General features: G+C 40.7%; 1 protein-coding gene across 3 annotated transcripts in view; it reads left to right on the top strand.

Moving 5' to 3' along the window:
- EIF2AK2 (eukaryotic translation initiation factor 2 alpha kinase 2) overlaps positions 1-17,095 on the top strand; it is a 51,605-nt gene that overhangs the window by 9,034 nt on the left and 25,476 nt on the right. For all 3 annotated transcript variants that reach the window (XM_062209258.1, XM_062209259.1, XM_062209257.1), the window contains exons 4-8: positions 1,629-1,777; positions 13,873-13,999; positions 14,382-14,461; positions 14,616-14,709; positions 16,145-16,179. In XM_062209258.1, the coding sequence (XP_062065242.1) occupies positions 1,629-1,777; positions 13,873-13,999; positions 14,382-14,461; positions 14,616-14,709; positions 16,145-16,179 (485 nt within the window). The remainder of the gene's footprint in view (positions 1-1,628; positions 1,778-13,872; positions 14,000-14,381; positions 14,462-14,615; positions 14,710-16,144; positions 16,180-17,095) is intronic.

The following is a 17,095-nucleotide window of genomic DNA, read 5'->3' as shown; positions in this document are numbered from 1 at the left end:
TCAAATAAAGACCCGAGTGCAGACTGGAACAAGTTGATATATATTGGAAAATAGAGCACTACCCAGAACAGCACTGAGCCTTGTGAAAATACTGAGTTCCAAGGATAAAGAATTCTGGCATCTAAGCAGCAGAAGAAAAATATGTAAAAAAATTTATGGTGTCCACAGCAACCTTAAAACCTGGAGATATTTGAGCAATGGTTGTAATGGGAGACATGAAGTCATTTACGGAGGATCACTCATTAAATTAAAAGTTATGGAAAAATTTCACTATCAAGAGACAGTTCTGAAAAACTTTAATTAAAAATGTCACTCTTTGGCCGGCGCCACGGCTCACTAGGCTAATCCACTGCCTGCGGCACCGGCACATGGGGTTCTAGTCCTGGTCGGGGCACCGGATTCTGTCCTGGTTGCCCCTCTTCCAGGCCAGCTCTTTGCTATGGCCCGGGAAGGCAGTGGAGGATGGCCCAAGTGCTTGGGCCCTGCACCCCATGGGAGACCAGGAGAAGCACCTGGTTCCTGGCTTCAGATAAGCGTGGTGCGCTGGCCGCAGCGGCCATTGTGGAGTGTACCAATGGAAAAGGAAGACCTTTCTCTTTGTATCTCTCTCTCACTGTCTACTCTGCCTGTCAAAAAAAAAAAAAAAAGTCACTCTTCTAACCAAAACTGAAGAAAAACATCAAGCAAAATCAACTCAAATTATTGATAAATTACAAAACTGAGTTGAGAAGCTAGGGGAAAAAAACACAATAGAGTATCTTCCCCCAAAAAAGCAGAAAAAAGAAAACAATAACAGTGGCAGAAATTAATGTAAAAGATACAAAGAAATTCTGAAGAGGATCAACGAAATCAAAGACAACAATAATAAAGTAGAAAAACTTGAGATCAGATTTTGTCAGATTAAAGAAAAAAGTACAGTACTATGGTTTACTTTAGTATCTGTTACCCTGTTTTTTGAGACTTAGCAAGTTAGAAAATATTATATAATACTTTTCATGGAAAAATAAGAAAATGGACTAGTATTTTGTTTTTCCTTTTGAAACTAAAAGACAAATGGGTGTTTTCTTTCTTGTTGCTAAAATTCATTTTTGTGGTTTTTTTCTGATAGAGAAAGGTATATATTTACAATTTTTTTCAAGATAATATAATTGGAAAATACATAACATTTAAGTAGCCTTTCATAATGCTCATATTGGTATTTTTAAAGAAGATTTTTTTAATCTATTTTTTATTTATTTTTATCTATTAATTTATTTGAAAGGGAGAGTTACAGAGAGACAGAGGTCTTCCATTTGCTGGTTCATTCCCCAGTTGGCTGCAATGGCCGCAGCGGGGCCGATCCAAAGCCAGGAGCCAGGAGCTTCCTCTGGGTCTCCCACATGGGTGCAGGGGCCCAAGGGCTTGGGCCATCTTTTGGTTTCCCAGGCCATGGCAGAGAGCTGGATTGGAAGTGGAGCAGCTGGGACTCGAACCGGTGCCTATATTGGATGCTAGCACACTACAGGCAGTGGCTTTACCCGCTACACCACAGGGCCGGCCCCTCATATAGTGATTTTATTAGAAAACTGAAATAAAGGTTAAATCATTGTTGTCATTTATATTAAATACGATTTTTTTTTTCTTTGTAGGAAGTTAGTTCTTTATCGCTGGAAACAACGGACACTTCAGAGGGGTCATCCATTGGGAATTACATCGGCCTTATCAATAGGGTTGCTCAGAAGGCAAAACTAACTGTAAATTATCAACAATGTGAATTGAGGGAGCAGGGGCCCAAAAGGTGAGCTGTAGTTTGGTTTCTCCTTTGATTTCCTCATATCTAAGCAATAAAGTAGGCTTATTTTCACGTTTGATTTTCTGAAAGTATTTGTCATTTTTATACATACTATATGGAAGGTTTTATGTGACTTATAAGCGATTATAACTGGAAAATAATGGGGTAATCCATTACAGCAGTTTTCTTTTTTAGAAAGACCACTCTTTTTTTTTTTTTTTTTAATTTTTGACAGGCAGAGTGGACAGTGAGAGAGAGAGAGAGACAGAGAGAAAGGTCTTCCTTTGCCATTGGTTCACCCTCCAATGGCTGCCAAGGCTGGCGCACTGCGCTGATCCGAAGCCAGGAGCCAGGTGCTTCTCCTGGTCTCCCATGGGGTGCAGGGCCCAAGCACTTAGGCCATCCTCCACTGCACTCCCTGGCCACAGCAGAGAGCTGGCCTGGAAGAAGGGCAACCGGGACAGAATCCAGCGCCCCGACCGGGACTAGAACCCAGTGTGCCAGTGCCGCCAGGCAGAGGATTAGCCTGTTAAGCCATGGCGCTGGCCTACAGCAGTTTTCCTTATTTGCAGGTTTGGTTTCTGCAGTTTAGTTACCTATGGTCAACACCAAGAAGAGGGGAGGGAATTGCAACAATGAGACATATTGAGAGGGCAGAGACCATGTTCATGGAGATTTTTTAAACTTTTATTTAAGAAATATAAATTTCCAAAGTACAGCTTATGGATTACAGTGGCTCCTCCCCCCCCCCCCATAACTTTCTTCCCACCCACAACTCTCCCATCTCCCACTCCCTCTCCCATTGCATTCGCATGAAGATTCATTTTCAATTATCTTTATATACAGAAGATCAATTTAGTATATATTAACTAAAGATTTCAACAGTTTTCACCCACACAGAAACACAAAGTGTAAAATACTGTTTGAGTACTAGTTATACCGTTAATTCACATAGCATAACACATTAAGGATAGAGATCCTACATGAGGAGTAAGTGCACAGTGACTCCTGTTGTTGATTTAACAATTTGACACTCTTGTTTATGGCGTCAGTAATCACCCTAGGCTCTTCTCATGAGTTGCCAAGGCTATGGAAGCATTTAGGGTTCGCTGACTTCAATCTTATTTAGACAAGGTCATAGTCAAAGTGGAAGTTCTCTCCTCCCTTCAGAGAAAGGTACCTCCTTCTTTGATGGCCCATTCTTTCCACTGGAAACTCACTCATGGAGATCTTTCATTTAGGGTTTTTTTTTTTTTTTTTTTTTTTTTTGCCAGAGTGTCTTGGCTTTCCATGCCTAAAATACGCTCATGGGCTCTTCAGCCAGATCTGAATGCCTTAAGGGCTAATTCTGAGGCCAGAGTGCTGTTTAGGACATCCGCCATTCTATGAGTCTGCTGTGTACCCTGTTTCCCATGTTGGATTGTTCTCTCCCTTTTTGGTTCTATCAGTTAGTATTAGCAGACACTAGTCTTGTTTGTGTGATCCCTTTGACTCTTAGACCTGTCAGTGTGATCAATTGTGAACTGAAGATGATCACTTGGACTAGTGAGATGGCATTGGTACATGCCACCTTGATGGGATTGAATTGGAATCCCCTGGCACGTTTCTAACTCCATCATTTGGGGCAAGTCTGATTGAGCATGCCCCAAATTGTACATCTCCTCTCTCTCTTTTTCCCACTCTTATATTTAACAGAGATCACTTTTCAGTTAAAATTTAAACACCTAAGAATAATTGTGTGTTAATTACAGAGTTCAACCAATAGTATTAAGTAGAACAAAAAAAATGCTAAAAGGGATAAAGTATTAAGTTGTTCATCAACAGTCAGGACAAGGGCTGATCAAGTCACTGTTTCTCATAGCATCCATTTCACTTCAACAGGTTTCCTTTTTTGTGCTTGGTTAGTTGTCACCGATCAGGGAGAACATATGATATTTGTCCCTTTGGGACTGGCTTATTTCACTCAGCATGATGTTTTCCAGATTCCTACATTTTGTTGTAAATGACCGGATTTCATTGTTTTTTTGTTTGTTTGTTTGTTTGTTTGTTTGTTTTACTGCTGTATAGTATTCTATAGAGTACATGTCCCATAATTTCTTTATCCAGTCTACTGTTGATGGGCATTTAGGTTGATTCCAGGTCTTAGGTATTGTGAATTGAGCTGCAATAAACATTAAGGTGCAGACTGCTTTTTGGTTTGCCAATTTAATTTCCTTTGGGTAAATTCCAAGGAGTGGGATGGCTGGGTTGTATGGTAGGGTTATATTCAGGTTTCTGAGGAATCTCCAGACTGACTTCCATAGTGGCTTTACCAGTTTGCATTCCCACCAACAGTGGGTTAGTGTCCCTTTTTCCCCACATCCTCTCCAGCATCTGTTGTTGGTAAATTTCTGTATGTGAGCCATTCTAACCAGGGTGAGGTGAAACCTCATTGTGGTTTTGATTTGCATTTCCCTGATTGCTAGTGATCCTGAACATTTTTTCATGTGCCTGTTGGCCATTTGGATTTCCTCTTTTGAAAAATGTCTATTGAGGTCCTTGGCCCATCTCTTAAGTGGGTTGTTTGTTTTGTTGTGGAGTTTCTTGATCTCTTTGTAGATTCTGATTATTAAACCTTTATCTGTTACATAGTTTGCAAGTATTTTTTCCCATTCTGTTGGTTACCTCTTCACTTTCCTGTTTCTTTTGCCGTACAGAAACTTCTCAATTTGATAAAATCCCAATAGTTAATTTTGGCTTTGACTGCCTGTGCTTCTGGGGTCCTTTCCAAGAAGTCTTTGCCTGTGCCTATATCTTGCAGGGTTTCTCCAACATTCTTTTTTTTTTTTTTTGACAGGCAGAGTGGATAGTGAGAGAGAGACAGAGAGAAAGGTCTTCCTTTTTGCCGTTGGTTCACCCTCCAATGGCTGCTTCGGCCGGCGCATCGTGCTGATCCGAAGCCAGGAGCCAGGTGCCTCCCCCGGTCTCCCATGCGGGTGCAGGGCCCAAGGACCCGGGCCATCCTCCACTGCCTTCCCGGGCCACAGCAGAGAGCTGGCCTGGAAGAGGGGCAACCGGGACAGAATCTGGTGCCCCAACCGGGACTAGAACCCAGTGTGCCGGCGCTGCAAGGCGGAGGATTAGCCTGTTAAGCCACTGCGCCGGCCTCCAATATTTTCTAATAATTTGATGGTGTTGGGTTGTAGATTTAGATCTTAATCCATATTGAGTGGATTTTTGTGTAAGGTGTAAGGTAGGGGTCTTACTTCATGATTCTGCATGTGGAAATCCAGTTTTCCCAGCACCATTTGTTGAACAGACTGTCCTTACTCCAGGAATTGGTTTTAGATCCTTGATCAAATATAAGTTGGCTGTAGATGTTTGGATTGATTTCTGGTGTTTCTTTTCTGTTCCATTGGTCTATCCATCTGTTTCTGTCCCAGTACCATGCTGTTTTGATAGCAACTGCCCTGTAGTATGTCCTGAAATCTGGTATTGTGATGCCTCCGGCTTTGTTTTTGTTGTACAAGATTGCTTTAGCTATTCGAGGTCTCCTGTGTCTCCAAATGAATTTCAGCATCATTTTTTCCAGATCTGAGAAGAATGCCTTTGGTATTTTGATTGGTATTGCATTGAATCTATAAATTGCTTTTGGGAGAATGGACATTTTGATGAGATTGATTCTTCCAATCCATGAGCATGGAAGATTTTTCCATTTTTTTTGGTATCCTCTTTTACTTCTTTCTTTAAGATTTTGTAATTCTCATTGTAGAGATCTTTAATGTCCTTGGTTAAGTTTATTCCAAGGTATTTGATTGTTTTTGTGGCTATTGTGAATGGGATTGATCTTAGAAGTTCTTTCTCCACCGAGGCATTGCCTGTGTATACAAAGGCTGTTGATTTTTGTGCATTGATTTTGTATCCTGCTACTTTGCCAAACTCTTCTATGAGTTCCAATAGTCTCTTAGTAGAGTTCTTTGGATCCCCTAAATAAAGAATCATATCATCTGCAAAGAGGGATAGTTTGAGTTCTTCCTTCCCAATTTGTATCCCTTTAATTTCTTTTTCTTGCCTGATGGCTCTGGCTAAAACTTCCAGAACTGTGTTGAATAGCAGTGGTGAGAGTGGGCATCCCTGTCTGGTACCAGATCTCAGAGGAAATGCTTCCAACTTTTCCCCATTCAATAGGATGCTGGCCGTGGGTTTTTCATAAATTGCTTTGATTGTATTGAGGAATGTTCCTTCTATACCCAGTTTGCTTAGAGTTTTCATCATGAAAGGGTGTTGTATTTTATCAAATGCTTTCTCTGCATCTAAGGAGATAATCGTATGGTTTTTCTTCTGCAGTCTGTTAATGTGGTGTATCACGTTGATTGGTTTGCAAACACTGAACCATCCCTGTTTACTAGGGATAAATCCCACTTGGTCTGGGTGGATGATTTTTCTGATGTGTTGTTGTATTCTATTGGCGAGAATTTTATTGAGGATTTTTGCATCTATGTTCATCAGGGATATTGGTCTGTAATTCTCTTTCAATGCTGCATCTTTTTCCGGCTTAGGAATTACGGTGATGCTGGCTTCATAGAAAGCATTTGGGAGGATTTCCTCTCTTTCAATTGTTCTGAATAGTTTGAGAAGAATTGGAGTTAGTTCTTCTTTAAATGTCTGGTAGAATTCAGCAGTGAATCCATCTGGTCCTGGGCTTTTCTTTGTTGGGAGGGCCTTTATTACTGTTTCAATTTCTTTCTTAGTTATGGGTCTGTTTAGGTTTTCTATGTCTTCCTGGTTCAATTTAGGTAGGTTGCATGTGTCCAGGAATCTATCCATTTCTGATAGATTTTCCTGTTTACTGGCATACAAGTCCTTATAGTAATTTCTGATGATTCTTTTTATTTCTATGGTATCTGCTGTTATGTTTCCTTTTTCATCTCTGATTTTATTGATTTGAGTCTTTTCTTTTTTTTAGTTAGTTCGGCCAATGGGGTGTCAATTTTGTTTATTTTTTCAAAAAACCAGCTCTTTGGCAGGCGCCACGGCTCAATAGGCTAATCCTCCGCCTTGTGGCACCGGCACACCGGGTTCTAGTCCCGGTTGGGGCACCGGATTCTGTCCCAGTTGCCCTTCTTCCAGGCCAGCTCTCTGCTATGGCCAGGGAGTGCAGTGGAGGATGGTCCAAGTGCTTGGGCCCTGCACCCCATGGGAGACCAGGAGAAGCACCTGGCTCCTGCCATCGGATCAGCGCGGTGTGCCGGCCGCAGCGCGCCAGCCATGGTGGCCATTGGAGGGTGAACCAATGGCAAAGGAAGACCTTTCTCTCTGTCTCTCTCTCTCACTGTCCACTCTGCCTGTCAAAAAACAAACAAACAAACAAACAAAAAAACAGCTCTTTATTTGGCTGATTTTTTTTTATTCAATCCTATTGATTTCTTCTCTAATTTTAATTATTTCTCTTCTCCTACTAGCTTTGGGTCTGGTTTGCTGCTGATTTTCTAGATCCTTGAGATGACTTGAAAGCTCATTTATTTGGTGCCTTTCCAATTTCTTGATGTAGGCACCTATTGCTGTAGACTTTCCTCTCAACACTGCTTTTGCCGTATCCCATAAGTTTTGATATGTTGTGTTGTTATCCTCATTTACTTCCAGAAAGTGTTTGATTTCTCTTTTGATTTCTTCTATGACCCATTGTTCATTCAGAAGCATGTTGTTCAGTCTCCATGTATTTGCATATGCTCTAGGGATTCCTGAGTTGCTAATTTTCAGCTTCATTCCACTGTGGTCTGAGAAGCTGCATGGTATGATTCTGATTCTTTTGAATTTGCTGAGACTTGCTTTATGGCCTAGCATGTGGTCAATCCTAGAGTAGGTTCCATGCACTGCTGAGAAGAATGTAAATTCTTTAGATGTAGGAAGAAATGTTCTGTAGATATCTGTTAGATCCATTTGGACAATAGTGTCGATTAAATATGCTGTTTCCTTGTTGATCTGTCCGGTTGATCTGTCTGTTTCTGAGAGTGGAGTATTGAAGTCCCCCAGTACTATTGTATTGGAGTCTAAGTCTCCCTTTAAGTCCCTTAACATATCTTTTAAATAAACCGGTACCCTGTAATTAGGTGCATATACATTTATAATAGTTATGTCTTCCTGTTGAATTGATCCCTTAATCATTATATAGTGCCCCTCTTTGTCTCTCTTAACAATTTTTGTGTTAAAGTTTATTTTGTCTGATATTAAGATGGCTACGCCAGCTTTTTTTGGGTTTCTGTTGGCATGGTATATCTTTTTCCAACCTTTCACTTTCAGTCTGCATGCATCTTTGTTGGAAAGGTGTGTTTCTTGTAAGCAGCAAAAAGATGGGTTTTGTTCCTTAATCCATTCGGACAGTCTGTGTCTTTTAACTGGAGAGTTGAGGCCATTAACATTCAATATGACTATTGATAAGTAGTAACTTTGCTCTGCCATTTTCCTGAAGATATTTTCTAATATATGCTTTGAACTTCCTGTGATCTTTTACTGGAAGGTTTTCTTCCTTTACCTCCTTTCATATTGGTGACCGTGTTTCTGTGTTTCTGTATGTAACACATCTTTAAGCATCTTTTGAGGGCTGGACGAGTGGCGACAAATTCTTTCAATTTCTGTTTGCTATGAAAGGTCTTTATTTCACCTTCATTCACAAATGAGAGCTTTTCAGGATATAATATTCTGGGCTGGCAGTTTTTCTCTCTTAGTACCTGGGCTATATCTTGCCATTCCCTCCTAGCCTGTAGGGTTTCTGCTGAGAAGTCTGCTGTGAGTCTAATTGGAGATCCTCTGAGAGTAATCTGATGTTTCTCTCTTGCGCATTTTTTAAAATTTTTTTTAAATTTTTTTTGACAGGCAGAGTGGACAGTGAGAGAGAGACAGAGAGAAAGGTCTTCCTTTTGCCGTTGGTTCACCCTCCAATGGCCGCCACAGTAGCGCGCTGCGGCCGGCGCACCGCGCTGATCCGATGGCAGGAGCCAGGTGCTTCTCCTGGTCTCCCATGGGGTGCAGGGCCCAAGCACTTGGGCCATCCTCCACTGCACTCCCGGGCCACAGCAGAGAGCTGGCCTGGAAGAGGGGCAACCGGGACAGGATCGGTGCCCTGACCGGGACTAGAACCCAGTGTGCCGGCGCTGCAAGGCGGAGGATTAGCCTAGTGAGCCGCGGCGCCGGCTCTCTTGCACATTTTAAGATCTTTTTTTTATGTTTCACTGTGGTGAGTTTGATTACAACATGTCGTGGTGAGGATCTCTTTTGGTCATGTTTATTAGGGGTTCTATGAGCTTCCTGTACTAGCATGTCTCTATCCTTCTCTAAACCTGGGAAGTTTTCTGCTAGTATCTCACTAAAAAGGCCTTCTAATCCTTTCTCTCTCTCCATGCCTTCAGGAACTCCTAGAACCTGAATGTTGGTTTTTTTAATAGAATCCTGTAAATTCCTGACAATATTTTTTAGATTTCTAATTTCCTCTTCTTTTCTTTGGTTTGACTGTATACTTTCCTGTGTTCTGTCTTCTAAGTCCAATATTCTCTCTTCTGCTTCACTCATTCTGTTTTTAAGGCTCTCTAATGCATTTGTCATTTGATCTATTGAATTCTTCATTTCATTTTGATTTCTCTTCACTATCACAATTTCATGTTCTACTAGTTTCTTCATTTCTTTTTGATTCCTTCTTAAGATTTCATTTTCACGAGAGGGATTTTCTATCATGTCCAGTAAGGCTTTCTGTAGTTCAAGAATTTGTTTTTGAGAACTTCTAGATGTTCTTATCATAATTTTTTTTGAAATCGGTATCTTGCATTTCTTCTATCTCATCATCTTCATAATCTTGAATTGGGGTGTCTTGTTCATTTGGGGGTATCATAATGTCTTCCTTGTTCTTGTTTCCTCGGTTTCTGTGTTTGTTGCTTGGCATTGTGGAGATATTGTTTTGTTTCTTCTTTTTTTTTCCCTTGCTGCGGTGGGTTTTCTCGGTATACTATGACCCTAGATTAAGTGGACTGTCTGCTTTTGATGGATCCTTAGAGGCTTGTGATGGGTGTGGCCAGTGAGCTCTGTTCAATTCTTCAGGGTTAAGGGTGTGCCAACGGTGACACACCCAGGTTAGGTGTGGTAAATTCTCTCTCTCTCTCTCTTTTTTTTTTTTTTATTCAGAAGGGAAGTAAATCCGCACAGCTGAGCAGAGTTGAAGGCAGTACTGAGCTCTGAGCTCAAGCCCCTCCCTTTCCAGCGCTGGAGCATAGACTTGGTGGCTGGGGTCCAAGCCCTGGGCGCCCATGCCCTCCACATAGGTCCACCGTGTCCCACTAGTTCCGGAAGAGTAGTTTCCTCTGCAGTTTTTTTCCTAACTCTTCCCTGAAACTACAGTATCTCCACTTTTATTAAACTATCTTTTCCTGGACTATCAATGTGCTCCCTCCCTATTCCACCATCTTGGAGGAAGCCCATAGAGTTCTTATGACAGTATATTTTTATAATTCTTCTATTATTAGCTGTCATTAATCTCTAAGTGTGCCTAATTTATCAATTTAACTTTACTGTAGGAATGTATGCAGGAAAAATATTGCAAATATGAGGTTCAGCACTTTTTAAGCATCTGAGGAGGGTCTTGGAACAGATTCCCATAGATAAGGGGGAATCCACTATACTCCTGAGGTATACCTGGCTGGTTTAGTCTATTGAACACCTGAGAGAGTACAGTGCCCCTGCCAGAGGGTGTGGAGATAACCCTATCGCTGAAGTCACAATGGCGGTTGCTGTTGGAGTACTAGTTATAGCATTAAAACACAATGTACAGCACATTAAGGACAGAGATCCTACATGATATTTTTTTAAGAATTGATTAATTTTCTATGCAATTTCCAATTTAACACCAAGTTTTTTTTTCATTTTCAATTATCTTTATATACAGAAGATCGATTCAGTATATACTAAGTAAAGATTTCAACAGTTTGCACCCACACAGAAACACAAGGTGTAAAAATACTGTTTCAGTACTAGTTATTTTTTTGTTTGTTTGTTTTGTTTTGTTTTTGAAAGGCAGAGTGGACAGTGAGAGAGAGAGACAGAGAGAAAGGTCTTCCTTTGCTGTTGGTTCACCCTCCAATGGCCGCTGCGGTTGGCGCGCTGTGGCCGGCGCACTGCGCTGATCCGATGGCAGGAGCCAGGTGCTTCTCCTGGTCTCCCATGGGGTGCAGGGCCCAAGCACTTGGGCCATCCTCCACTGCACTCCCTGGCCACAGCAGAGAGCTGGCCTGGAAGAGGGGCAACTGGGACAGAATCCGGTGCCCCGACTGGGACTAGAACCCAGTGTGCCGGCGCCGCAAGGCGGAGGATTAGCTTAGTGAGCCGCGGCGCCAGCCCAGTACTAGTTATAACATTACTTCACATTGGACAACACATTAAGGACATATCCCACATGAGACGTAAGTACACAGTGACTCCTGTTGTTGATTTAACAATTTGACACTCTTGTTTATGGCGTCAGTAATCTCCCTAGGCTCTAGTCATGAGTTGCCGAGGCTATGGAAGCCTTTAGGGTTTGCCGACTTCGATCTTATTCCGACAGGGTCATAGTCAAAGTGGAAGTTCTCTCCTCCCTTCAGAGAAAGGTACTTCCTTCTTTGATTGGCCCCGTTCTTTCCACTGGGATCTCACTCGCAGAGATCTTTCATTTAGGGTTTTTTTTTTTTTTTTTTCAGAGTGTCTTGGCTTTCCATGCCTAAAATACTCTCATGGGCTCTTCAGCCAGATCTGAATGCCTTAAGGGCTGATTCTGAGGCCAGAGTGTTTTTAGGACATCTGCCATTCTATGAGTCTGCTGTGTACCCTGTTTCCCATGTTGGATCGTTCTCTCCCTTTTTGGTTCTATCAGTTAGTATTAGCAGACACTAGTCTTGTTTGTGTGATCCCTTTGACTCTTAGACCTGTCAGTGTGATCAATTGTGAACTGAAGATGATCACTTGGACTAGTGAGATGGCATTGGTACATGCCACCTTGATGGGATTGAATTGGAATCCCCTGGCACGTTTCTAACTCCATCATTTGGGGCAAGTCCGATTGAGCATGCCCCAAATTGTACATCTCCTCCCTCTCTTTTTCCCACTCTTATATTTAACAGGGATCACTTTTCAGTTAAAATTTAAACACCTAAGAATAATTGTGTGTTAATTACAGAGTTCAACCACTAGTACTAGAACAAAAAAAATACTAAAATGGATAAAGATTTACATTGTACATCAACAGTCAGGACAAGGGCTGATCAAGTCACTGTTTCTCATAGTGCCCATTTCACTTCAACAGGTTTCCCCTTTGGTGCTCAGTTAGTTGTCGCCAATCAGGGAAAACAAATGATATTTGTGTCTTTGGGACTGGCTTAATTCACTCATGCTATAACTAGTACTCCAAAAGTATTTTTCACTTGGTGTTGCTATGTGAGGCCAAACTGTTGAAATCTTTACTTAATATAAACTAAACTGATCTTCTGTATATAAAGAGAATTGAAAATGAATCGATGTGAATGGAAGGGGAGAGGGAGTGGGAAAGGGGAGGGTTGCGGGTGGGAGGGAAGTTATGGCAGGGGGAAGCCATTGTAATCCATAAGCTGTACATTGGAAATTTATATTCATTAAATAAAAGTTAAAAAAAAAAAACAATGGCGGTTGCTGTGTGATAATCACTCTACTGCACTTACAGGATGATTCTCCACTATGGCCAGATTTAGGAGCTATTTGTCCCCAGCAATGATAAACAGAAAATACCATGTTTCTGTAAGAATGGGATTAGCCCTAGACTCTGAAGGGACCAGGATTTAAGGCATTTGATGAGAGGGACGAAATAGAGCTTGAGAATAACTGAGAATAGTGCCAGTGAGCCAAGACTCATGGCTATGGGGGAGAATGGACTGCAGCTGAAAAATGGCAGAAAGCAAATGAGCATGAGGGAGATTGTTTCTCAGCTGCAACCAACCAGTGAAATGAGGAAGAAGGAAAAAAAAATGTAAATGGTGAATAGTTCAAATTGTCACCTTAGGGCACTGTCCTGTGAAGTGACACAGCTGTTTACTTTAACTCTGGTGGTTTTTAGGCCAGACCAGAGAGAGAAAAACGTGATAATATTCACTATGTTGAAATAATTAAAGGTGAATTCTGTGGGTTGGTCTCAATCAGTCAAGCATAATTTTCTGTCTCCATAGCTCATCTTTTTGATTCCTTTGAACTAAACACTCTAACATTAGGTTCCTAAAAGAGAGAAGTCTATTTGGTGGTGTCTGAACAAGTTAGGAGCTATAAAAAGAGTTTGGTTTCTTATGTTAGCTCTTTAATTCAGAGTCTTGTGTGGGGAAGATCACTCTGGTTGAGTGGGTAGTTCTCTATAGTCTCCAATGAAACATGAAATAAAATAATAATTTTGTGATAAGATATAGTGACTCCTTGACATAAATGTCCATATCCATTGCTTTGGCCCTTAGAAATAGGTATTATATAATTGTCCAAGATTACCTGCCTAACCACTTTTAATATGAAGAGAGAGTGGATTAATATGACTTAATATGAAGATAGAGTAGGGACAAGGGTCCTGTACTGTGGGGAGTTTCTTAGAATTTTGTATGCATAAGCAAATATCAGAAAATACTGAAGTTAGAGCAAAATCCATCATCACTTTTACTCTAACAAGGCTATAGTACTATAACCTCTCTTCTCTTGTAGAACCCCTCCTTTGTCTATTGGCATTTTCTTTACTGTTTGAACATGTCTGAGAAATTCACTGTATCTCTGCCCCTTTCTTCTCTATTTCCATCTCTATCGACCTTTGGGAAGTTTTTTTAAAAATCACTGTTTAGGACCTTTGTGCAGGTCTTTTCAGTGAGGCAACAAAGAGTTAAAACAGTTGCCTGGAAAATGCAAGCTGACATATGGCCAATCTTGGTTATTTAGACAAATTGGTCAGCCATCTTCCTGAGGGGTTTAACTTATATAAGAAATCTAAATCTACATAGTAGATTAGTATTATCTTGATCCCTTTATTAATGTAATTTTTTTCAAATCGTAAGTTAGAGTTACTGTATTTTTGATATTTGAATATTTATCATGATTTCTCCTAGATTTCAGTATAAATGCCAAATTGGGCTGAAAGAATATGGTACCGGTATTGGTTCTACTAAACAGGAGGCAAAACAGTTGGCTGCTAAATTTGCATATCATAAGATACTATCGGAAGGAACCTTAATGGTATGTAGGAACTGCCTCTAGATTTCACTTTTCGTATTTTCCAATTTCCTCTGATGTTGATTTGAAGTTAGAATTGTTTACATAAGGCTGGAGCAGCCAGTTGCATAGGAAAATGGTTGTTCTATTCTGTGTTTCATCAGGGAGCCAGGAGCCATGGGGGCAGGAAGCTCCCGGAGGGTAGCAAGTTCTACTGGCCACCCAGGGTTGTTTTTAAAATACAGATTCAACATCCATTAAAAAGTATGTTAATATTGTCATTGCTGATGATCGTAGATTTGGTCTGTGGAAAAGTAAATGTGGTAGTTAGGGCCCAGAGACTAAGCCATGGTAGGGAAGTAATGTAATTGCATTTATACCTATTGAGGACTACTCTTCATTTCAGGCAGCTAACTTTACTTCTCCTGGTTCTGTTGCTACTACAACTAATGACTTCAGAAACATCGCTTTGGTATCACACACATGGTAAGTTAGGACAGACCATTGTGATATTTAACATACTCAAACTGCTCTTGGAAAAAGTAATTTTTATGAAAATATTTAGTGGTTAAAGGAAATTTAGAGAAAGAAATTACTGATAAAATGCTTCATAAACTAACAGCTCTTCCCCTTTCTTTAGGGGTTCTGAATCACCATCTGAAAATGACTTTTCAGCAACTGCACCAGAAAGTTATAACGATGACTGTTTAAACAATTCTTCGTCATCTTCTATGGTACAGTATTAGTCTCCAAGATTCCTACTTCATCTTGTTTTCCTGTTCGTTTCCTCATTTAAAAGTGACCTTTGCATCCCACTGTAATTTTTATATTTTTATCTTATGTACTCTTACAACATAATAGTATGTATTTCAGACAGCTTTTCGCTGTGTCTCATTTTATTAACCCCTACTCACATGCAAAATTCTATACCTCCTTCCCAACTTTCCCTACTCCCTCTGTGTATATATATATATATATATATATATATATATATCTTTCTGTGATCTTTTTTTCTTTCCTACCAAATGGACAATATTTGAGGTTTGTATTCTACTATAGATCTGCTCTTGTTTTAAAAAATCAGAAGAGGGGCTGGCACTGTGGCATAGTGGGTAAAGCCACCACATGCAGTATCAGCATCCCATGTGGGCGCTGTTCATGTCCTGGCTGCTCCACTTCCAATCTAGCTTCCTGCTATGGCTTGGGAAAGCAGTGGAAGATAGCCCGGGTCCTTGGGCCCCTGCACCTGCATGGGGGACCTGGAGGAAGCTCCTGGCTCCTGGCTCCTGGCTTTGGAACTGCCCAGCTCCAGCTGTTGGGGCCATTTGGGGAGTGGACCAGCAGATGGAAGATCTCCCTAACTCTCTCAGTCTCTGCCTCCCTATAACTCTGCCTTTTAAATAAATAAATAAATGTTTAAAAAAAAAATCAGAAGGAACCTCAATAGGTTCCTCCAAAACTCAGTGAGTTTCTCAAAAATCAGGTCATTTTTACAGTGAGGTTCAATGTCAAATAACTATTTTGATAAATAACTACATAGGAAAAAGCAACTCAAGAGGAAAATATAAAATGTCTCTAACAAACAATTTAGAGAAGAAATGCTCAGAGGGGAACACCCATGGAAAGATGCTTTTCTTTACTAAGAGTCAAAAAATACAAATCAAACCAACAGTTAGATACCAGTGCTTGGTGAGAATACAAATATTGGTGAGGGTATTAACTTTTTTTTTTTTTGAAAAAATATTCATTTATTCTTTTACTTGAGAGTCTAAGAGAGATAATAAAAGAGAGAGAGTGAGAGCACACACGAACCCATCCTCTCTCACTCCCCAAATGTTCACAGTGGCTGAGTTGGCCAGGTCAGAAGTCAGGAGCCAGGAACTCAATCCTAGTTTTCCACATGGGTAGCAGGAATGCAATAACTGCTGCCTCCCAGGCTCTACATTAGCAGGAAGGAGGAGTCAGGAGCTGGAGCTAGGTATTGAACCCAGGCACTCTGATGGAATGTGATGTCTGAACCTGTAGGCCAAATGCTTGCCCCAAAGCTGTTAACCTACGAGCTAAGAAATGTGGCAGAGAGCCAGCTAGAAGTAAAAGGGGAATAGCAAGAGAGAGCTAGATGATTGATTTAATCCTCTGAAACTTTTCCTATTTTTTTTTTTATTATAGAATGTCTTCGGAAATAATCATAAGAAGATAAAAAGGTTAGTATCATCATGTATTGAAAATATTTGGAAGTTTTATTTCTGTCTTGGTCTATGGACTTTATCAAGTCTTCAGTGTTTGTAGTGTACACTCTTACTTGAGTTTCAAAAGTAGAAAGCATGCTAGAGGTTCACAAAAAGCTTTAAATTTACAAACCATTTAAATATGGAGAGAAATAATTGAATATAGGCCTATACTATGCTGTAGACCTAAATCCATTTTGGCATATTGCTAGTGATCAGTTAAGGATGGTCTGTGGACGAGTTGACAGGGAAGCAAGACTTTTCAAGAGAAGTGCATTATTTTGCAGACAAGTTGGTAGAGTAAAATTAGTATGATAACTCTGGTCAATCTGATTAAATGTTAGATAAATTTTGTTGGGTTGGTTTCTTTACCTGAAGATAGAAGCAAGGTTGTACATGTTGTCAGAAATGAGCATGAGCTGGTAACAGGTGCCATCATGAGCCACCACTCCACCCTGAGCAGCAGAGAGGAAAAATGATTGCTGATATGGAAGTTTGGATGGAAGGAAGAGAGCTGTGCTTGTGAGATAATTAGGCCTGTAGCCACAGTTAGTCTGGCAGTGGGGAGGGATGAAGAGAATTTTTGAGAATGGCTATAAAGGAAGAGTGAACGTGGCTTGAAGAAATCGAGTTCCAGTAGCTTGGCGAGAGGTAGAAGAAAAAGCAAAGGGGAAGAGTTTTCAAGATCACTCCATTTTGGACAGGATGCAGACAAGAGTCATGGTACTGGTGGTGTTCCAGAAGCTGAAGACTTGAGGGGTTCGTAGCAATTTGGGTAAGTTTAGTTTTAGGTGGTGTTTGAACCTCCAATTGCAGCAACTCATTACCGGTAAGGCGTAACGACCTGGATGAAGGTGCAGGACCTGTGCTTCTGAGGTCTTGAGTTAGGAGA

This window comes from Lepus europaeus, chromosome 13, assembly GCF_033115175.1.
Source record: "Lepus europaeus isolate LE1 chromosome 13, mLepTim1.pri, whole genome shotgun sequence".
In the NCBI taxonomy this organism is placed as follows: domain Eukaryota; kingdom Metazoa; phylum Chordata; class Mammalia; order Lagomorpha; family Leporidae; genus Lepus; species Lepus europaeus.
The sequence above is the reverse complement of the archived record's forward strand: the minus strand, read 5'-3'. Positions and strand labels throughout refer to the sequence as shown.